At 41.5% G+C, this 23,298-nt stretch overlaps 1 protein-coding gene across 1 annotated transcript in view; it reads right to left on the bottom strand.

Moving 5' to 3' along the window:
* The window catches only part of SVOPL (SVOP like), an 88,049-nt gene extending 65,204 nt beyond the window's left edge, over window positions 1-22,845 (bottom strand). Inside the window, exons 1-7 of the mRNA XM_020878273.2 lie at window positions 22,237-22,845; window positions 13,014-13,129; window positions 12,745-12,836; window positions 10,928-11,026; window positions 8,934-9,005; window positions 6,984-7,108; window positions 1,930-1,993 (exon numbers count right to left, since the gene is read on the bottom strand). Of these exons, the coding sequence (XP_020733932.1) occupies window positions 1,930-1,993; window positions 6,984-7,108; window positions 8,934-9,005; window positions 10,928-11,026; window positions 12,745-12,836; window positions 13,014-13,095 (534 nt within the window). The 5' untranslated portion in view covers window positions 13,096-13,129; window positions 22,237-22,845. The remainder of the gene's footprint in view (window positions 1-1,929; window positions 1,994-6,983; window positions 7,109-8,933; window positions 9,006-10,927; window positions 11,027-12,744; window positions 12,837-13,013; window positions 13,130-22,236) is intronic.
* Window positions 22,846-23,298: the final 453 nt, after the last annotated feature.

The raw sequence follows: 23,298 nt of genomic DNA, 5'->3' as shown, positions 1-23,298 counted from the left end.
TATTTTAAAAGACCCTTTGCGGGGCTACTTACAGGGTGACTATTTCATCACCAAGGAAGTTTATTTTTAAAACAACAAGAATATTTCAGAAAGTGGAAAGAGCTATGAGAAAAAGAAGTGACTTGCGTGATCTGGGATGATCTTTCTGAAGAAGCAATTGTAAGAAGGCCAGTAAGAAGCCACTGTAGCAGACCGGGTAACAGGATATGTGGCACTAAAAAGGATTTTAGTAGTGAAATGATAAGAAGAAAATTTTTTTTTCTGTTTGATGGATTTGGCACATATTTTGGAGGTAAAGGCAATAGGATTTGCTGTTAGACACTGCACCAGGGCTTCCATAGTGGCTCAGCGGTAAAGAATCTGCCTGCTGATACAGTAGATGCAGGTTCAATCCCTGGGTCAGGAAGATACCCTGGAGTAGGAAATGGCAACCCATTCCAGTAATCTTGCCTGGAAAATTCCATGGACAGAGGACCCTAGTGGGCCACAGTCCATGGGGTTGCAAAGAACAAGACACAACTGGGTGACTAAGCACAAACACACTACAGTTGGAGGTACCCTAATAGGAGATGAATCAGTGGGGCTTTGTGATTGATTGAATGGAGGCGAGGGGAAGGGAGGGGTTCAGGTCAGCTCTTGAGTGTGTGGCTCAGACAACTGAGGGGACAGTGTTTGCTGGCAGTGGAAATACAGACATAAAAGACTCCAGAGGAGGAGCAAAGATTAGGTCTATGAATGTTGTATATATTTGAGGAGCCTGCAGGATATTCAAGAGACTATCAGGTAACTGACTACATGGGTCTGAAGTTCAAGAAGATGCTCTTGGTGTAGATAAATATTTGGGGGGGGGGGGGGGGGGGGGGGCGCTGTGGAAAGAAACATATTGGGTTGCCCAGAAAGTGTGGTTTTCCCCTTGAGATGTATGGAAAACCCAAAAGAACTTTTTGGCCAACCCATTAGCCACCTAAAATCATTGGATTCATCAATTAGATGACCCCAGAAGACCTGAAAAATAAAACCAGCAATGAGAAGATAAAACCATGCCATGACATGGGATCATGACAAAAGCGAGTTGCAGATGGAAGAGAAAATGTTCACAGATGAGCCTGAACCAGATCATGTCTATTAAATATCATTAAGTGTAAAACCCTACCCCTAACTATTGAAAGTGTGGGCATTTATCTTGACAAAGATAAGAAGAAAACTGGGAGGGATATAAAGACAGCATTTGGTTGCCTACTTTTTTTGTTGTTGTCTAAATTTAGTGTCAGAAAAATTAAAAATACAATTTTAAATATTCTCCTACTCTTTTATTCATTGCCAAATATATTAATATATTCTTCGGCGGGAAGTGTCATCACCTTCCAGGGTCCTTTGAAAGTCAGGGCTTTGGGATGATGATGACATCAAAGATGGTACAAGGGCACCTAGACTGATGGAGCTTCAGATGCAAAACCTCTAGTCAGTAGCCAGCAGGGGTCTGAGGCGGGGTGGGAAGCATCCTCATCTTCTCACCTAGAGAAATGGCTCAGCTGGGAGGAGGCTATTACAAAAGTGCTCACAGGCACAGGCCAGTTATGGACACTACTGTCCACAGGGAGACTCTATGTGCCTCCACTGAAGACTCAATGGGGAGAGAATGTTCATCGCAGATGCATTCCTGAGCGACTGTCATTCTAGTGAAACCAGCCAGTGGACTGTATCCTGAGGAAGGGGTTACCGTGCTCTAAATGCTGCTGCTGGATGATAGACGTCCTAGCTCAGAACGCCTTGGAATTGACTTCTATGGTCAAGCATCCCTAATGCTCTTTGGCTGGTACCAAGTAACAGGAGTGTGCTGATCAAAGGACCATTAACTGACCAGGAGAAAAACCATCTACACCATACTGTACAGGATCCAAAGACTCGGTAGAATTTGTCTTAACTCACCTGAGACAAGGGGAGCATGTAGCCTCGATATTTTGTAGGCAAGAATTCAGTCTTTATGATTAGCCTAAACAGGAAGGGGGAAAACACAATTATGCTTTTATAAAACCAAATAACTCTTCTTATAAAACAGTCATTGGACTTCCCTGGTGGCACAGTGGATGAGAATCCGCCTGCCAATGCAGGGGACACAGGTTCGATCCCTGGTCCAGGAAGATTCCACATGCCATGGAGCGACTATGCCCACGTGCCACAACTACTGTGTTCCTAGAGCCCATGCTCTGCAACTCAAGAAGCCACCACAGTGAGAAGCCCAAGCACCGCAACAAACAGTGGTCCCTGCTCACAACTAGAGAAAGCCTGCACAAAGCAATGAAGACCCAGCACAGCCAAAAATAAATAAACTTTTCTAAAAAAAAAAAAACATAATTTTTCTTGTTTCTTTGATAAAGAATTCAGAAAAAAAAATTCATCACTGTAAAATGATAAGAAATACATATGTTGGTCTCTGTCCCTGAAAGTGAAAGATGCTCAGTCATGTCCAACTCTTTGCGACCCCATGGGTGGTAGCCCGCCAGTCTCCTCTGTCTGTGGGGTTCTCAGGCAAGAATGCTGGAATGGGTTGCCATGCCCTCCTCCAGGGGATCTTCCTGACCCAGGCCTTCTGAGGCCAGGGATTGAACCCAGGCCTTCTGAGATGCAGGCAGATTCTTTACTGTCTGAGCCACCAGGGAAGCCCTGGTGGCGGTTTAGTCACTAAGTCGTGTCCAACCCTTGCAACCCCAGGAACTGTAGCCCACCAGGCTCCTCTTTCCATGGGATTCTCCAGGCAAGAATACTGGAGTGGGTCACCATTTCCTCCTCCAGGGGATCTTCCGGACTCAGCAATGGAACCCAGGTCTCCTGCAATGCAGGCAGATTCTTTAGCAACTGAACTACAAGGGAAGCCCCTGGGAAGCCCTGGTTCCTGCTAATATTTGGTCTTTGACACCAGTCCCTGACACAGAGTTCCTGAAAACCTTGGGATTTCCTGGATGATAGGAGCATCATTTATTCTAAGGAGGTGATGCTTGATGCATCCTGGATGATGGCTGGTCTTCAAACACTAAGCCATAATTAGAATTTTGGAACTTTCAGCCCTATCCCCCCTCCTCTGGAGAGAAGAGAGGGGCTGGAAAACAAATTAATAATCAATCACGCCTACATGAGGAAGCCTCCATAAAAATCCGTTAACAAATAAGGTTCAGAGAGCTTCCAGGCTGGTGAACACAGCTATGTCCTAGGAGCGTTGTCCAGTTGCTAAGTTGTATTCAACTCTTTGCGACCGAACGAAATGTAGCACGCCAGACTTCTGTTTCCTTTACTGTCTCACAGAATTCTCTCAGATTCATGTCCATTGATTTGATGACGCTATCTAACCATCACAAGAGAAGACTCTACACATGGACATCACCAGTGCTCAAAACCGAAATCACATTGATTATATTCATTGCCAGCAAAGATGGAGAAGTTCTATACAGTCAGCAAAAACAAGACCAGGAGCTGACTGTGGCTCAGATCATGAACTCCTTATTGCCAAATTCAGACTTAAATTGAAGAAATTAGGGAAAACCACTAGGCCATTCAGGTATGACCTAAATCAAATGCCTTACAATTATACAGTGGAAATGAGAAATAGATTTAAGGGACTAGATCTGATAAACAGATACCTGATGAACTATGGACAGAGGTTCATGACATTGTATGGACACAGGGATCAAGATCATCCCCAAGAAAAAGAAATGCAAAAAAGCAATATAGCTGTCAGAGGAGGCCTTACAAATATCTGTGAAAAGAAGAGAAATGAGAAACAAAGGAGAAAAGGAAAGATATACCCATGTGAATGCAGAGTTCCAAAGAATAGCAAGGAGAGATAAGAAAGCCTTCTTCAATGATCAGTACAAAGAAATAGAGGAAAACAATAGAATGGGAAAGACTAGAGATCTCTTCAAGAAAATTAGAGATACCAAGAGAAATTTTCATGCAAAGATGGGCACAATAAAGGATAGAAGTGGTATGGACCTAACAAAGCAGAAAATGCTAAGAAGAGGTGGCAAGAATATACAGCAGAACGGTACAAAAAAGATCTTCATGACCCAGATAATCACAATGGTATGATCACTCACTTAGAGCCAGACATCCTGGAATGTGAAGTCAAGTGGGCCTTAGGAAGCATCACTACGAACAAAGCTAGTGGAGGTGATGGAATTCCAGTGGAGCTATTTCAAATCCTGAAAGACGATGTTGTGAAAGTGCTGAACTCAATATGCTAGCAAATTTGGAAAACTCAGCAGTGGCCACAGGACTGGAAAAGGTCAGTTTTCATTCCAATCCCTAAAAAAGGAAATGCCAAAGGATGCTCAAACTACTGCATAATTGCACTCATCTCACATGCCAGCAAAGTAATGCTCAAAATTCTCCAAGCCACGCTTCAACAGTACATGAACCATGAACTTCCAGATGTTCAAGCTGGTTTTACAAAAGGAAAAGGAACCAGAGATCAAATTGCCAACATCTGCTGGATCATTGAAAAAGCAAGAGAGTTTCAGAAAAACATCTACTTCTGCTTTATTGATAACGCCAAAGCCTTCGACTGTGTGGATCACAACAAACTTTGTAAAATTATCCAAAAGATAGGAATACCAGACCACCTTACCTGCCTCCTGAGATATCTGCATGTGGGTCAGGAAGCAACAGTTAGAACTGGACATGGACCAACAGACTGGTTCCAAATAGGAAAAGGAGTGTGCCAAGGCTGTATATTGTCACCCTGTTTATTTAACTTATATGCAGAGTACATCATGAGAAATGCTGGGCTGGATGAAGCACAAGCTGGAATCAAGACTGCTGGAATAAATATCGATAACCTCAGATATGCAGATGACACCACCCTTACGGCAGAAAGTGAAGAACTAAAAAGCCTCTTGATGAAAGTGAAAGAGGAGAGTGAAAAAGTTGGCTTAAAGCTCAACATTCAGAAAACTAAGATCATGGCATCTGGTCCCATCACTTCATGGCAAATAGATGGGAAACAGTGCAAACAGTGTCAGACTTTATTTGGGGGGGGTGAGGGAGGCGGGGCTCCAAAATCACTGCAGATGGTGACTGCAGCCATGAAATTAAAAGACGCTTACTCCTTGGAAGAAAAGTTATGACCAACCTAGACAGCATATTAAAAAGCAGAGACATTACCTTGCCAACAAAGTCTAGTCAAAGCTATGGTTTTTCCAGTAGTCATGTATGGATGTGAAAGTTGGACTATAAAGAAAGCTAAGAAAATTAAGTCTGTCACTGTTTCCATTGTTTCCCCATCTATTTGCCATGAAGTGATGGGACCAGATGCCATGATCTTCATTTCTTGAATATTGAGTTTTAAGCTAGCTTTTTCACTCTCCTCTTTCACCTTCATCAAGTGGCTCTTTAGTTCCTCTTCACTTTCTGCCATTAGGATGTTGTCATCTGTCTATCTGAGGTTATCACTATTTCTCCTGGCAATCTTGATTCCAGCTTGAGCTTCATCCAGCCGGGCATTTCGCACTGTGTACTCTGAATATAAGTCAAATAAGGAGTGTTTTGGGACTGAGCCCTAAACCTGTCAGGTCCACACTAACCTCAGTGAGGGTCAGAACTGAATGTTGATGTTCTGATGTTGGAGGACACCCAGCTGATGTTGCAGGATTTGCTGGTGTGTAAAAAAAAATCCACACATTTGGTGTCAGCAGTATTGTATTTAAGTATTGAGTATGTAAAGAGAAACAGAAGCTTTCCCTATGCAATCATACACTAAAATATAATCATTAACCCATAAAAGAAAACAATAAAAAATAAACTTCTAAGTGCTCTTCTGTTTACATTTTTTATTCCCAAAGTTATTTGAAGCCTTCTACCATTTAAGAGATATTAGCCCTATTTCTTTCACCAAGAGAAAGACACACTAGCAAAATGTTTTGTCAAGCCCAATTCCCTTTACCAAAACATATGTGGGAAATTAAAATACACCCAAGAGAAGGTAAATAGTTTTTCCAACGAATGATGACAGTCAAAGCACAGGTTTCTAATTAAGTCCATATTAATTTTTTGAACAGCAGAATAAACGGACTTCCAACCCATCCATTTTCTAATTGTTCTTCTCTGTTGCCGTTATTAACCAGGGTATGGAGTTTCAACATATTTATTGAGCTGCTTCCTAAGGGATGTTTTCAAATTCTACTTCTACTCCATTAGGGTGCCAGAGCTCAGAGTGATGTTTAACTTATCCTCTAGGGAAGAACAATTCTTTCTCTAAACCATTAGGGTAATAATTAGGTGCTTTGACTTCTCCTAATATATTCTAAGGGCAACTTGCTGCAAGGCACGCAGGAGAGAATAGCTGGAGGAGCCTTAATTAAATGGAGGCTTCCAAGTTGTTGAACATTTTGTTTAACAACTTTCACACCCTGTATGATGAGACATTACGCAACTAACCGAGGGCAGAGAAAAAGCCAGCAGCAGCCCAGCTGTTTCAATATGTCTCACCTGCTTTGCAAACTCACTTCGCAATGGTCTTCAGTTACAGGCACTTTAAAATGGTTATTCCTGAGTGTTACAGCGGCTTATGGTCAAACTAAAGTCTCTCAGAAATTCCCAAGAAATTGTGTTTGGGTCGAAAGGAAGTGAAACTGTGTTTGGGTTGACACCATTTTTACTACCTACTTTGTATGGCCCTTTTTCTTCGCAGTTAGTCTCACAAAATATTATTTATCTAAAAAAAATGCTTATCAGCCTTAGGAACAAGGAAATTAACACATCCTCGATCTAACACCCTGCTAGCCTCACCATCAAACATCATTTTCAAGGGCAAAGAATTTCCAGTGGGATAAGCAGCCATCACCAGAGGGGAAAAAAACTCAAAAAAGATTAGTACAAGTGAAGTCTATACATTTGCAACCTACTGATGCTCTTAGTCTCTTAACCACAGTGAATGTGACTATGGGTTTTCATAATATCTCCCTCGGGGGGCCTTTAGTTAAAATCTTTACCCTTGTGAATGGCCAGACACGCCACAGCCCACCATGGTCCGCAGGAAGACAAACCAGATGTACGATGGAGAGAATGAAGTCAGCAAGGAGAAGTAAGCTCCCCACAGGAACGAGATGAACAAAATCTGAAGCAACAAAAGGAGACATTAATGGGATCTGCTCCCATGGAAGGGCAGGAAGAAACTTAACTTCTGAAGGTGATTTTTAATTTCATCAGATGTTTGCTTCTCTGTGGAGCTAATCTTTAGAGAACTCGCTAATCTCTCATAATCATCAGAAAATATAATCCATATCATTTTATTGTCTGAAAGCCCCAACGTTTTAAGTTTAGACCACTCGTCAAAACTCGTTCAAGGTGTCCACCCTCATAGGTGGAAACTGAACGTGTAAACCAGGACGCAAAACTCACCCTCCCAGCAAACAGGGATGGCAGGACCAGGGCTAAACATGAGTATGAGAATATAAGCAGAATGAGTATAGGGAGAAATTTTAAGGGATTTGCTTCTTTTGTAATTATAAGAATAATACAAGTTTATAGCAGAAGATATGGAAAAAAGAAAAGATATAAAAATACTTAAATCACTTTTGCTTCTCCAATCCAGAGAAAATACTATTAACATAGTTTTATCCTCTTTTCACTGCTTCTAAGGGAAAATATATCCTTAATAGTTGCAAAATACTCCAGTGAAAAGACATACCATAACACACATAATATAATGAAATGCATAAACCTTTCCCCTACATTGACTGTTGAAATGGTTTTATATTTTCTATTAAAATCAGCTGAGAAACACTGTGCATAAATCTTTGGGGTTCTCTGATGATCTAAATAAAATAGATTTCTGGAAGGCAAACTGTCAGACAGGGAGACTGGGTATTCTCAAGGTTCCTGGTTTATGCTGCCAAATTGATGGTCAGAAAAATTATATCAATTGTACATGAGGGTGTCTGGACACTTGCAGTGTTCTTCAAGAAAAAGAAAAATTCCTTATGAACCTGACGATTTGGTCAAACCTTATGGCTTTGACAATGAAAAAACTATCTCGCTATGTAATTTTGCTTCTGATAACTCCTGTGACTGAACTCTTTTCAAGGTTTCTTGACAATTTGTATGTCTCCTTTTGTAAAATGCCTTTTTGTGCTCTCTACATTTTTTTTTTTTTTTTGCAAAACTTGTGTTTTCATATTCACTTGTCAAAATCTGATATTTTGTGCACTTTGAAACACACATCCAAGCCTAGGTCTGTCTTCATTTGTATTTACACCTAGAGAGGTCTTCCCCACCAAACATCAGACAAGATAGGTAGATCTGGGTTTATCATCAGAAAACATAGTTCTGTGTCTCAATGTTGAATCTCAGTATGTGTGACATCAAGCAAGTGGGTTAGTTTCAAAGCTATACCCAAGTTAACTAATGCGAAACTGCTTATGTTTACACATGTTTATACATGCAGTCCCCACATTCTGTCTGCTGTGTTCTAACTATGCACATCCATCAGCTGCACCTGGAGTACAAGGATCAGCTACAGGGACAAGAGTCTCGGGGAAAGATGACAAAGCTAAAAGACAAGGTGTCAAAGAAGGACATTTCCATATTCTCTCACTAGGGTATTGATAGAAAAATGTCCATGAAGGAAAAGCTGTGGTAGGACTTCCCTGGACGTCTAGTGATTTAAGACTTCAAGCTCCCAATGCAGGGGGCCCTGGTTTCATTCTGGGTCGGGGAACTAGATCCCATACGCTGCCACTAAGAGTTCACACACTGCAACTAAAGATCCTACACACCACAATGAAGATCAAAGATTCTGTGTGCCCCAACTAAGACCTGCTGCAGCCAAATAAATAAATACAAAAAAAAAAAAAAAAAAAACCCACAAGAAAAACAGTGGTCACATCACCACAAAAGAACACACAAAAGAACATTCCAGATCACCCTTAAAGCCAGCCTACCTTCCAGCGGCCGTATCTGTCAGCCAAGAGGCCAAAGAGGATGCTGAATACCATGTAGCCAAAAAACACCATCTGGAGGTGGGTTGAGAAGAAGTTATCCTCTAAGCAGCATTTTTACAATATGCTAATTTACCACATTAAGCATTCATCCGTCTAAACAAAGAAGACTGGAAATGTGGGTGGGGTTGGAAGTTGAAAAATAGGCTTTCACAAAACTCTCCCCTGACTCCTTTTTAAGATGTCAGAGGTTGATGATTTCCACCCCTGAAATCGCTGACACCAGGTAGAAGCAGGGGTCCTAGAAAAAAGGAGCATTTCTTCCACAGGGAACTAATTAAAAAAAAAAAATCATATTTATACTTGAACCACAAAAGCCATCCTTTTCTTCTGTGCACTGTTCTTTCTAGGACATGACTGAAGGAGGGAAAAGCCAATGTTTTCAACGCCAAGCCTGGGACGGATGCCATACCATAACGAAACCTAATCCTCAGCAAAACGGTAGAAATGAAAACAATGTGACACATTTTGCATAAATCCAAATTTATTAACTATGAAGGGCTCTTGTTCTGGAATAATTTTCTTTCTGATAATTGGTATTCACATGGCCTTTCTTTTTATGAAAGATGATGATAGTTGATGGCAAGATTTTCTGCCTCTTGTTGGGGGATTAAAATTTTCCCTCTACCCTTCTATACTCTTTGACTGGTCCAATAATTAAATTGATTTAAGATAAATTGACACAATGAGGGGCTTCCCAGGTGGCGCTAGTGGTAAGGAACCCACTTGTCAATGCAGGAGATGTAAGAGACACAGGTTCGATCCCTGAGTTGGGAAGATCCCCTGGGGGAGGGCATGGAAAACCATTCCAGGGTTCTTTTTTTTTTCTTCCCTACTCCAATATTCTTGCCTGGAGAATCAAGTGGACAGAGGAGCCTGGTGGGCTATAGTCCATAGGGTGGCAAAGAGTCGGACACAACTGAAGCGACTTAGCATGCAAGGCAGATTGAGAGGAGAAAAGCAAGTTTAATTTTGTACATAAAAGAATCCCACAAAAATAGAAGACCCAAGGGCACATTGGACAGTTGAGGCTTATATGCCACTTTGAGCTGAGGGACAGGAGGGCGCCTGGGACTTCAAAGGGGAGGAAAGTCATTCACAGGACAATGAGAAGAACAGATGTCTGGTAATTAGATGTCTGCACTGCCACATGGATAGGTCATTCAGATGAAAGTTATCTCTGGCAATAACTCTCTGTCTCTGAGAGCCAGGCCCCCTATCTAAATTCTTTATGTAGTTAAGGGAAATGTAAAAGTTTCTCTTGAGTCTGCTTGGTCTCAAGTGCCTTCAGCTCAAAATAATCCACATGCCAAAGCGGTGTACTTTGGGGTCACACATTGTGCTCCCTTTTGGTTGTTGTTATTCAGTTGTGATGTCATGTCCACACTTCTGCGACTTTATGGGCTGTAGCCTGCCAGGCTCCTCTGTCCAACGGTTTTCCCAGACAAAAATACTAAAGTAGGTAGACATTCCCTTCTCCAGGTAATCTTCCCAGCCCAGGGATCAAACCCATGTCTCCTTCATGGGCAGGCAGATTCTTTAGCATCTGAGCCACCAGGGAAGCCCCCTGCTTCCTTTTACTCTTCTTCTAACGGCCTTCCTTGTCAAATATGTATCTCTTTCAATGTCAACTCTAGGTCAGCCACTTGATTTTTTTTTAAACTCTTATCAGTTTGTGAATCCCCAAATTTGGCCAAGGCTCACTTTCTCTGATTTATGTCTCTTCTGGGCTCCTGCTAGGGTCTGGAAAATGAGCAGTTCAAGGTTATCTCCCTAGAGGAAAAGAGAAAAGGAAGAATGGCCTCAAATGCTAGTTTGAGAACCAAAACAGCAGGTGGAGAGGGATTCCGTGGCCCTCCGCCAGGGGAACGAGGGAGGGGAGCGGAAACCCTGGGGCCTCAGCTGCTTCATTCTCGGCACAGAAAGCGGGCACTCACCGTGGTCACTAATGCCACCTGCCAGTTCTCCAGCTGCCATTCACAGCGGATGACAGGAGACACAACCGCTATTAACATGATCTCCATGGCCTCGGCAACCTCAAAAAGAAGGAAGGAAAACACGGTGTCCAAGTGCGGGCCTGTTGTCCCTGCTTCCCAGGTCTGCCTGTCATCCTTCCAGTCCTAACCTCCTCCTTCCTGCCCCCCACTTAAGGAGGATCTACCTGTTACATACCCACTCAGTCCTGCTAGTTGGATAAAGAAGCACAGAACAACTTTGGTTTTCATGGATGTAACATTTATGGTTTGAACAATTTTGAGAGGGTCCCTCAAGATTTATGACATGTATTCCCTTGTGATGTTTCATGTTTTTGCATTTAACACTACGAGGATGTTATGTGGGGGTCGCTTATTTGGCAGATGACCCAAGTTATTCACCAGCATCTACATCAGCCCAACACTGCTGTCCTATACTTGTCATCCTCAAGATCTCAGGGTGTATCCTTTGCAAATGGATTGTTGAAATAGTCCCTGATTTCAAGAGGCTGCAATGGGGAGGCAAGATTCATGAAAGTTAGAAAATAAGCAATGAATACAAAATAATAAGAGCTCATCATCAGGAAAGAATGACTGTTAAGTAAAATTAGTGTAAGATGTACCACTAAATATTTATATTTTCTATTGAAAGAAATATCCTCCTCTGTCCATATCTTGTAATTCATTGCAGGATGAGTTTATCTCCCAGGGAAAGGAAGAAGTAAATATTAGATGATAGAAATTCAACGCAATAATGAACAAGGAAGATTCCAAGATCATTCTGTGGTTTTCTGCCTGGAGGAACAGATGAATAATGATATCATTGACAGGGTCTGAAGGACATTAAAAGAAAAAGGGGAAATTAAAGGGAGGGAAAGGTGCATTTGTTTGAGACACATTCTATGAATAATCACAGAATATTTGTATGGGGTGTTTATTATGGTACTTCTTGTATTTGTGTAACTTGACGGTCTGGGATGAAACAGTCATGGCTAATGTTAGCTACTATGTGGGAATTTGAAATATATCATAATGGCTCATTTCTCCTTGGAGAGTATTATAGTCATGTTTAGAATTCAAATAGTTGGTACTTTTTAGTCCAAAAAATATCATGTGTAAGAAGTGACCTGATGATCTCAGAAGAATACTTATATGTTAAACTCATCTAGAGCAGTTAGGTCAGTATTAATCTGGACTCCACTCCTCTCAAGAGTCTTAGAAGGAAATAAGTCAATTAGGGATAAGGCTCTGTCCCACTCTGATTTAACAGCCTTATGGGAGAAGGACCAGCCAGAAGCTAGGGGCAGTCGTGGAGGAGCAGCTCTGCAAAAGACCGCTGAAGACCTTGGAGGCGTCTGAGGCCTCGGAGTCCTTGTCACGGACTGCGACTCCCGTGATGCAGTTACACACACAGCCCAGACACGTGGGGCCTGGACTCGGCTACCTTCAGTGGCACCACACGCCTGCAGGGGTACCAGCTGCGGGGTCAGTGAATCTGTAACTACAACAGGTATCCAGGTGATAGTTACGCGTAAACTGTTAACCATGTGTCTAATTTGACTTAGAATTAGTCAAACTCTTCCCAGTGTTTCAATTTAAACCTTTTTTAAAAAATGAGCATTGACAAATGAACTTATTTACAAAACAGAAATAGACTCATGACATACAAAATAAACTTAGGGTTACCAGAAGGGAAAGGGCAGGGGAGGGATAAATTAGAAGTCTGGGATTAACAGATACACACTCCTATATCCAACTATAAATCAGCTCTAAGCACTCACCCCCGTGCTGCCCATGATCAGAAACAGGGCAATGTGGAAGCGTCCGAATCCGATGGTCTCCACTGCTTCTTCCACAGTGAACGTCTTTGACTCTAACAAGGAAAAACAGAGTGAAAGGAACAGCCTCTGTGGGGAGGCAAGGTGTATGGATCATCATTCACTCTGGAGAATGTTGGAAAACCAATTTGTTGCTATAAAAATAGTAAATACAGAGAAGAGGAGGGATTCAACAGTAACTTGAGGACCAGAGGCTTCTGTGGTCCCCTTACCTCTCGACTGTGGCTCTGAGGTCCCTAGGTTCAGCTCCCGAAGGCTAATGACAGTGACTGGCTCTGTCTGCTTGGCTGACATCTTTCAAACGGTTTGGATTCCCCACACAGCTTTCCTACAGGAGACAGGAGAGGGAAGATGCAGGAAACTGGGGAAGGAAGAAGGAAAGAAATAAAATCGAGTGCATATTCTCCTTTAATCTTCATCAAAAACCAGTGCAGTAGGTATTGTAATTTATCACCATTTTACAAGTGAAAAACCTGCAACATGGAGAAGTTAAATCATGAAGAGGTTGAATGGCCAAATGAAAGAAGAGTCCTAGAAGCTAGTAACCAACCCGGATCGGGGGCCAGGTGAGCTCTTGACAGTTTAACCAATAGTGTTCTCTGACTGGGAATGAGGGTGGGCAGAGAAATAATCACAATAGCCAATGCTTTACTGCTCCATAAATGCTATGGTTTACAGTATGATCAGATATTATAGTGTTCTTTCTCACCTTATTTTCATTTAATTCTGACAGAAACCCATAGATTTTCTTTTTATCCCTTCTACCTTGGGTAAGCGTCTGCCTGCAATGCAGGAGACGTGGGTTCGATCCCTGGGTCGGGAAGATCCCCTGGAGAAGGAAATGGCAACCCACTCCAGTATTCTTGCCTGGAGAATCCCATGGATGGAGGAGCCTGGTGGGCTACAGTCCACGGGGTCACAGAGTCAGACACGACTGAGCGACTTAACTAATTTTCACCTTGGGTATTTAATCCTTAAAAAAAAAAAAAAAAAAAAAAAACTTAACCCTAAACATCAAAACAAGAATAAAACAAGGAAAGCTGAAATTAGCGGAAAAAAATTTTAAATAGGTTTATAATGGTAATTTCATTCTACACCCCTGGTAGGATAAACAGATTCCCTAATCTATTCTCACTAATTATACTGTTAGCAATAATATTGGTATCATTATTTTGATACAAGTACATATTGTAGGATAAAGCAGTTATGTTACTCTTATTAGGAACCAAGATTTCAGTGTAAGAGAAAGAATATACAAAAAATCAAAAGTTATGTGAACACTTTACATTCTAATTTTGAATTGGAAATATCAATGAATTCATTATGTATTATAGATACATATATATATACATACACACACGTATATATTTAAAGAAGAAAAATCGCTGCAAAGAATTAAAGCCCAGAGATATCAAAATCCATTGTTCATAGGATTGCTAAAATGGTAATCTCACTGATCATCTTTGGAGAATACTAAGAAAACAACTCATTCTGAAAACTAGTAAGTATCTTGCCTTTCTTGTACAGATTGTATTTTAGAGTAACCAGTCTGTGAAACAAAAGTATTCTTTCATTTCAGCTAAAACATACAGAAAGGATGGAATTAAAGTTCATGATTTTGCAACTCCTAACAAAATAAAGGATCCAAGTAATGATCATCAATGGCTGATAAACTAGGTAAAAAGCTGATAGAGAACTTTATTCAAACAGATAAGACTAATAACACCCCTGACCCCATTGATGCTGGCCCCTCATGCCACTAAAGATGATCAGATGCAACATGGCTCCTGATGAGATACAAGAGGAAGGATATACAACATCACCTGTGATGTAGTCTCATGAAAAGAAACTGAACGTGGGTCTGACTGAGCCTCTAGCTCTACCTACCATTTTATACTTCCTGTAGCTCGAATGGTCAGGAAGCTGCCTGTGATACAGGAGAGCAGAGTTTGATCCCTGGTTTGGAAGATCCCCTGGAGAAGGGAATGGCAATCCACTCCAGTATTCTTGTCTGGACAAGTCCATGGACAGAGGAGCCTGGCAGGCTACAGTCAGCGGGGTCACAAGGAGTCGGACACAACTGAGCAACTAACACACATACATCATTTCATACAAAGGATGAAGAAACAACGCTAAACTACACAGTTCAGTTCAGTCGCTCAGTCGTGTCCAACTCTTTGCAACCCCATGAGCTGCAGCACGCCAGGCCTCCCTGTCCATCACCAAAGTCCACCAAAACCCTGTCCACCTGTCATCTCGAGCTCCACCCAAACCCATGTCCATCGTGTCGAAGATGCCATCCAACAATCTCATCCCCTGTCGTCCCCTTCTCCTCCTTCCCTCAATCTTTCCCAGCATCAGGGTCTTTTCCAATGAGTCAGCTCTTCACATCAGGTGGCCAAAGTATTGGAGTTTCAGCTTCAACATCAGTGCTTCCAATGAACACCCAGGACTGATTTCCTTTAGGATGGACTGGTTAGATCTCCTTGCAGTCCAAGGGACTCTCAAGAGTCTTCTCCAACACCACAATTCAAAGCATAAATTCTTCGGCACTCAGCTTTCTTTATAGTCCAACTCTCACATCCATACATGACCACTGGAAAAACCATAGCCTTGACTAGACAGACTTTGTTGGCAAACTAATGTCTCTGCTTTTTAATATGCTGTCTAGGTTGGTCATAACTTTCCTTCCAAGGAGTAAGTGTCTTTTAATTTCATTGCTGCAAACTACACAACATGGATACAAAAAGAAAAATCCAAAATGTGAGAAGATCTACAGGTTAATGACTCAACTTCTTAGATAAATAAATGGAAAGAAAAAAAGAGGAGAGGAGAACGGATTGACTAACAGAAAAGAGACAAACCAACCAAATAAATGAGTTAATTTGCCCGGATCTTCAGTCAAACAAGTCAATTATAAAACAACAAGAGAATGAGATGACAAAGATGACAGAAAATCAGGGAAATTTAAGAAAGTTTGGAAGTTTGATGATATTAAAGAATTAGTGATGACATCATTAGGTGTGACAATGACATTATGGCTATGGTAGAAAAAATCCTTATATTTTAGAGATATATGCTGAAATGTTTACAGATACAACAATGTTTGGGATTTGTTTTAAAATAATTCAATGGTGGGTTAGGAATAGAGTGCAGAAGGGGTGGGTGTGTAGATGAAAAAAGAATGGCCTTATAGTAAAAATTATTTAAGGAGGGTAGTGGGTACATTGGGGTTTGACTGTCCTCCACTGTTGCAGATGTGTAACATTTTTCAAAATAAATAGTTCCAAAAAGGAGGTTCTGAGATTTGTATGTAACTTTCCCAATATCAGACCACTAGTAAGTAGCAGAAGCAGAACTCAAAGATCCCCTTTTCCCAGAACATAAATATCTGCAGAGCAGTTGCCAAGAAGCAAGTCAAGGTCATCAATGTTTGCCAAGTGCCATCTCTGTGTCTTTGTGTGGGCTCCTGTGGAGGGTTTGTAGGAGCCTCTGACACATCCCCTGCCCTAAGGAGCTCTTAATCTAGCTGGGGACACCAAAGATACACACAAAAGCAACAACACTATAAAGTAGATATTATTTGTTTCCTTAAAACTCTGTCACAGACACAGAAATATTCCAGATGGAAGAGAAATCAATAATGCTCAGAAATGAGTTCGTGAAATGCTCTCTCCCAAAGGAGATCATGAAAAGTACAAAAGGCCGTTATTTTCACAGAGTGGAAAAAGTAAAAATAATTGGTCTCTTGGACCATATGAGAGATTGAAATTTACAAAGATGGAATGTTCCAGAAATACCTAATGCTCTCTTTCCAACTGTTGTCCAAACACCTTTTGGAGGGGTGTTCTTTGCCTGGTAACTTTTAAAATATTTATGAGAAAAATCACCTTTGGTTAATTATCAACAGGACTTCAGTACACATTAAAAATTAGCTCTGACTGAATATCATGTTTCCAGATGAGATGAAGTACTAACTTAACCAAAATATGACAATGAGATTACTCAGTGAGAATTAGATGGTGGTGATGGCTGTACAAACTTGTGACTATACTAAAAATCACTGAATTATATATGCTCTAAAATGGTGAATTTTTTTATATGTCAATTATATCCAATTTTTTTCCCCTAAAGAACAGCCATGCATATCATGACAGCAGACTTAAAAACCAAAAGTGAGTATGGCCATCTACAGTGCTAGAGTGGATCAGACAGTAAGGAATCTACCTGCAACGTGGGAGACCTGGGTTCAATCCCTGGGTTGGGACGAACCCCTGGCGGAGGGGATGGCAACCCACTCCAGTATTCTTGCTTGGAGAATCCCCAAGGACAGAGGAGTCTGGCAGGCTACAATACATAGGGTTGCAAAGAGTCGGACATGACTGACTAAGCACAGCACAGTGTTAGAGAATAAAACAATTTAGTCTGGTGAGAAAATAATTTTTGAAAATCCTAGTAAGTTCATCTTAAGTTCAGTTACAACTAAAATGCTTAACAGTAAGTTCAATCGTCAATCAACATTTAATCTCTACCAGTCAAGTTTTATGACTTCTCATAACAATCTAAACATGTTTTACAATTTTAACAATCATAAAGGCTTACATTTTAGAAGAGTAATAAAGCGGTCTTCCAGCGAGTCTGCTCACTAAAGTATTGAGTGGCAGGAGGAGAAACCCAGGAAATCTGCCACTTACTACCAAGTAGACGAGTTTTAATTTAACGTGTTTGTTTTAACCAATTAGGTAGCTCCGTGGGTCATAAACATACTACAAACTTCCCTTCTCTTATCAGCAAAGTGATTCATCACAGAGGGCCTGGCAAAAGCTGTCAGGTCCAAGATAATTGCTTCACAGTATCTCTTAAATTAAAGCTGATTGCAGGAAAGGAGATTCACATTTGTGATTTCATGTTTCTTTTTTTTTTTTTTTTTTTTAATGTATTTGGCTGCACCAGATCTTAGTTGCAGCACACTGGATCTTCAACCTTCATTGCAACATGCGGGATCTTTAGTTGTGGCATGTAGGATCTAGTTCTCTGACCAGGGATCAAAGCCGAACCCCCTGCATTGGGAGCACAGAGTCTTGGCCACTGGATGACCAGGCAAGTCCTCATCTATTTCTTGACTGAAGAAGAGAATCATACTACTTGCTTTCCATGATATGACAAGAACTATGCCCTCAAATTAAAACAAGTTACCATTTTCCTCTATTGAATTTGAAAAAATATAAAAGATCAATTATACCCAATGTAGAAACTCCCCTGGTGGTCCACTGGTTATGACTCTGTGCTTCCAACACAGGGGGGGCACAGGTTCCATCTCTGGTTGGGAGCTAAGATCCCACATGCTGCACAGTGCAACCAGAACAACAACAAAAAAATAACACCCAGTGTAAGTGAAACAGGCACTGATATTGATAGGAGAGTACATGGCTACAGCCGTTTCAGAAGGCAGCTGGGCAAAGATGAAAGAATATTGACTAAGCAGTTTCACTTCTCGGATTCATCCTAAGGCAATAATCAAAATGGTAGATGAAGATAAAGTGTATGAAAGCTCAACACACTGTTATATTAACAACGATGATTGTCAAGGAGTGACCAAACAAATTATAATACAATACACTCCTATAACAAAATGCCACTTAAAAGCTCTTAGGTGAAAGTCTATTTGGTGCTAAAAAGCATTTCCCAAAATGTATGTACCTAAAGCATATATACAATGATCCCAGTTCATAAAATTTCATTTAAATATATAATTACATAGAAATTTCCAGAGATAGGTCTGAAATGGTGTTTTGTCTTTCAACAAATATTTATGGAACACCACCATGTATCAGACAATAAAATATAGTGAAAAGGGTTCCTGTCCCCAAAGCACATACAAACGGTAGATAAAGTCAAGTATTGAGGTGGGAGCCACGTGGTCCAGGGGTAGTAGACAGAGGTTGCTCTGGCAACATAAGGGAGGCCCTGGTCTGCCCAGTCCTGGGACCTAGGACAGCCAGTCCTGAAGGACGAGGATTTGGCCAAGAGAAAAAGGTGAGGAAAGAATTATCTGGCTGGTAGAATTTAGGGTGGCTTTTTCTTTCTTCCTTTTACACTTTTCTGCATTATTTAATTTTTAGAAAGGTTATGTCTGTTACCATGAAAATTCTGGAAGAAATGAACCAATGAAGATGCACAGTTGATGTGTCATAGGGCTCCCTAAGTCACTGTCCCCTGTGCCATGAGCCCCACCTGCCCTCCATCACTGGCCTTGACCTCCTGGGTCAGGATAGGCTCTTGACCTGGAAACAATCAAGTCATTGACTGGCCACAAGTCTACAAGGTGGCCTGGCACAGAAAGCCCCCATTGCTAGTGCTGATGGTTGCACAAAATTGTGTAACTAAATTATAAAACTAAATGCCACTGAACTGTTCACTTCATAATTGCTGCAAAGGTAAATTTTATGTGTATTTTTTAGCACAATTTCAAAAATTAAAAGAACAAGAAGAGCCATTATATAGGTAGTAGATGTCTGTAGTTGATATAAACCATAAATTCAAGAAAAAAAATGTTAAGACACTAGTGGAATAACGAGCACATTATATGACTATAACCAGGCAATTCCCAAGAGGATAAAGAAATTGCAAATAAAACTGGAAAATTGTTCATTTCTATAATAACTGACAAAGTTATAGAAATTAAAATCTTTAGGTATCCTCTGTGTGTGTGTGTGCATGCTTAGTCACTCAGTCGTGTCCGACTCTTTGCGACCCCATGGACTGTAGCCCACCAGACTCCTCTGTCCATGGGGATTCTCCAGACAAGAATATTGGAGTGTGTTGCCATGCCCTCCTCCAGGGATCTTCCAAATCCAGGGATCGAACCCATGTCTCCCACATCACAGGGGGATTCTTTACCATGTGAGCCATAAATTAAATGTAGGAAGGAAAGAAGGAAGAAGAGAAGAGGGAGAGAGGGAAGAAGGAGAGAAGGGGGAAGGAGGAAAGAAAAGGCAGGATAAAGGAGGGAAGAAAAGGGAAGGGGGAAAGGGATGGAGAGAAGGAAGAAAAGGAGAGAAGAGAAATTAGGGGTGACAAGGAGGTAAGAAGGAAGAAGGAAGGGAAAGAGGAAGCAGGGAGGGAGAAACGGAAGCTGGTAGTAGCCATGGTGAGATAGCAACTGAAACTTTTCTGTTCCCTCATCTGAAAATAAAAATAATACCATCTGCCTTCAGGAGAAGCAGCTTGCTGCCCTCCCAGTAACAAGTCTTCCCTTGAACCTTGCTGATTGGGTGACCACTGAGATACAGGTTGAGGTTGCTGGGGAATGCTTCTGAGAAAGTCCTCTTTTGCCCCCTCTGTCTCCTGCCTGGATCATGGAGACACGATGGCTGGTGCTTCAGCAGCCATTTTGGGTGGTGATACAAATATGAAGTTGGAAAGATGGAAACTCTCAGCTAAGTCTGAGCATAAGCTAGAACAGAGCCTGGGACCTGACGACCATGATGTGGAACTCTTCTACAGCTTTGATCTGTTCACCACCAGACACGTTTTCCATGGAGATAAAAAAAAAAGCTCTCTCTTGTGTGTGTGTCTCTGTATTTTCTTTAGGCTTGTCAAGTGAAGCAATGGGAGTATAGAAGGAATAAAGAAGCCTGTAACTAGCTATGATTAACTGTAAACACCACTATACTCAGACTAGCCAGGTATGTGTGTTTTTAGCCGATAAACTTTCTTAAGTGGATTGAGGATTAAACGAAACGATGCTTGTGTAATATGACACAGTGCACACTGCAACACAAGCACTCATGATGCTACTGTTTCTCATTAAAGTATTAACAAAATTTCACCACAGTCACAAGTCAAATGCACTCAGGGTAAGTTAAGCATCTACAGAGTTATCAAATACGTATTTCTCCAAAGGCAATTATTACTAATATTCAGCCAACATGAGAACACCTAGGACTCAAATGAAAAACTATCCAAATTGGGGGGTGGGGGGGAGAGGAAGGTAGCTTGCTTCCCAAAATAGACTGGTTACACTTGAAGAGTCAACTTAAGTGGTGTTAGGAAGACCTCGCATGTGCCACATGCCTAGTGGAAAATAAGACCAAAAAAACTCCCATCGGATATTTAACAGTAACACCCACCCCATTCAATCACCTTACACTTACGAAGGGCAAAACAAAATGGATTAATTTTCACTAAAAATGCTCTTGCTGTACATTGCTTTCAGTTGTAAAATCAGCATATTTTACAGAAAGAAAGACCTTTTGAAAGTGGAAAAGCCTAGTTGGTGCAAGGGTGAGAAGCTGGACAAAAAAGCTGGCAGTCATGTGTGACTCTCTCAAAGGAGTGAATCTGCTCAATTTCACCGACTGTAATATCAATCTGTCTTGAAGACGTCTTGGCTCAAATGCAAGACCAGCCCTTAAAGACGGTCAAGGCTCAGATGTATTCTCTATGTCAGTGCAGGTTACTAAAGGGTGGGGGGGAAAAAAACAAATATTCCAACTACCTGCAACAGAAAAACTCCTCATTCATGCCCTAGTAAGTTATAGAGGGCCTTCAACAGCAAGTTTCCTTTGGTGGGGGCATGCTGGGGGCGGGGGTTGGCCCGCAGGGGTAGGATATTTTTAGGATTTTGGTATTCACATTTGTGAATTATAAAGGGGCTTACATTCAAAGAAATTAAGAGGACACTCAAATACTAACTTGAAGTTAACAGATAAGGAAAGTATTCTGTTTTCTTGCATTTCAGCCAAAGTTTCATAAAATGTTTTCATAAACAGGACAAAATGTTTCAGGGATGGATATGACTGAGGAATGTTACTGAGAGATAGAGCTTGCAATCTTAATGCTGAAATGGAACTCTGGAAGAGCTGAGTTAGCATTTTCTGTTCCTCGGCTCCCTAAGTCATTCTAAATCCCTTCTAGCCTAGGAAGAGGACAGACAGATGGAGGGAGAGATGGAGTGACGGATGGAGGGACTGGTGGATGCATGGTGGATGGACAACCCATCAGACCAATTCAAAAGAATATGGATTAACATGGGGAAGAACGCTTCACATCCTTCACTATCACTCCTGAAAAATTTCAATGGAAAGTAACCATTGCCCACCTTCAAAGAACTCACACATTGAGGATTCACTGTGAAACTCCAGGACTCAGAAGGAGTTCAGGTTTCATTAAAACAATTTCAAAGAGACTGATGGACATTTTATTCTATTGCATTTTGCTGTGCTTAATTTTTTAGCCAGAGATGATTGGGCCATGTAAAGCTTTTAAAAACTGAATTTGAGTGTGTGATGTAATTTGTTTTGCAATATCATCAGTAAGAAGAGTGAAATTTTTATACTTCATCTGTATTCAGCCAAGCACTAATGGTCAAATGCCCTAAGCCCCCCAGAGCAGAAAAAACCCAGAACTATGTTGCCCGTCACAGTTTCTTACCTCTGTATACTTCCTGGAAAACTTGCTTATTTCAAGCTCTTTCTCTACCTTACTGCAGCCAAGTCTTACACAGAGGCTGGACCATGCAGGGCCTCTTGTGGGCTTCTGGACTTCCCTTTCCAAGAAACCCGGCTCTCAGATCTTCTCTCCTCCTTTCGGCTCAGTTCTGTGAACAGATTCTTTGAAGAACAACGCAGCGTCCTGGGCTAATGAATGACATTCAGGTCACACCCTCTTCTCAGCAGCCCTTCACCCAATCCCTTTTTAAAGGTGAAATTACATCTCTCATTGAGAAAGAGAGACTGCCAATCCTTGGAGGAAACTGCTATGTCAATCGCAGGGAGACTGGGAATTTCTGAAAGAGCAGGGGTCCAGGCAAGGGGCAGAAGGGACAGCTTTGCTCCTTCACGCCTGTTCTCACAGTCATCACTGTTTAGAATTACAGGGCAAAACACTGCGATTCACCTAAGCATCACATATTTTTAGATAGCCATTGAGAAGGGCAGTGATGAACTGAGAAGTCTGAAACCATCTGGTGACCTTGGCAGCATGGGCATTTATGAACTTAATTTGCCACCACACCCAGCTTTAGTCTGTCCTTTCCTCCCACCAGTGCCACTGGCCGAACACCTTGCATACCTGGTGCTCTATGACTGCACCACCCTCCCCAACCCACAGGGGTGGAGAGTGCCATTCACAGTTTGGCAATGACAGGAACACCTCCATTTCCTGCCCGAGCGCACACCTGATGAAGTACCAGAGTGGGAACTCAGATATACATCTTCTGACTCCAACTATTATTTCTGGACTCAGCCTGTTTTAATCACTAAAGTAATACTTGTGGAGCACCTAACTGTGCCTTAAATTGTGCTGGACAAGCCATGACACTTGACATGGAAGGTAACGGACACTTCCATGAGCACCAGTCAACCCCACAGTGCAGAGAGGCCGATGGGAGATTAAAAAAAGATCTGTCCAAAAGACCATTTTGCATTTGGTCAGATCCTCTGAAATCCGATTACGAGTTAGATGCTACATAAAAGTGCTCTGTAAACTATAAAG

The sequence above is a fragment of the Odocoileus virginianus genome, chromosome 1 (genome assembly GCF_023699985.2).
Source record: "Odocoileus virginianus isolate 20LAN1187 ecotype Illinois chromosome 1, Ovbor_1.2, whole genome shotgun sequence".
Classification (NCBI taxonomy): domain Eukaryota; kingdom Metazoa; phylum Chordata; class Mammalia; order Artiodactyla; family Cervidae; genus Odocoileus; species Odocoileus virginianus.
The sequence above is the reverse complement of the archived record's forward strand: the minus strand, read 5'-3'. Positions and strand labels throughout refer to the sequence as shown.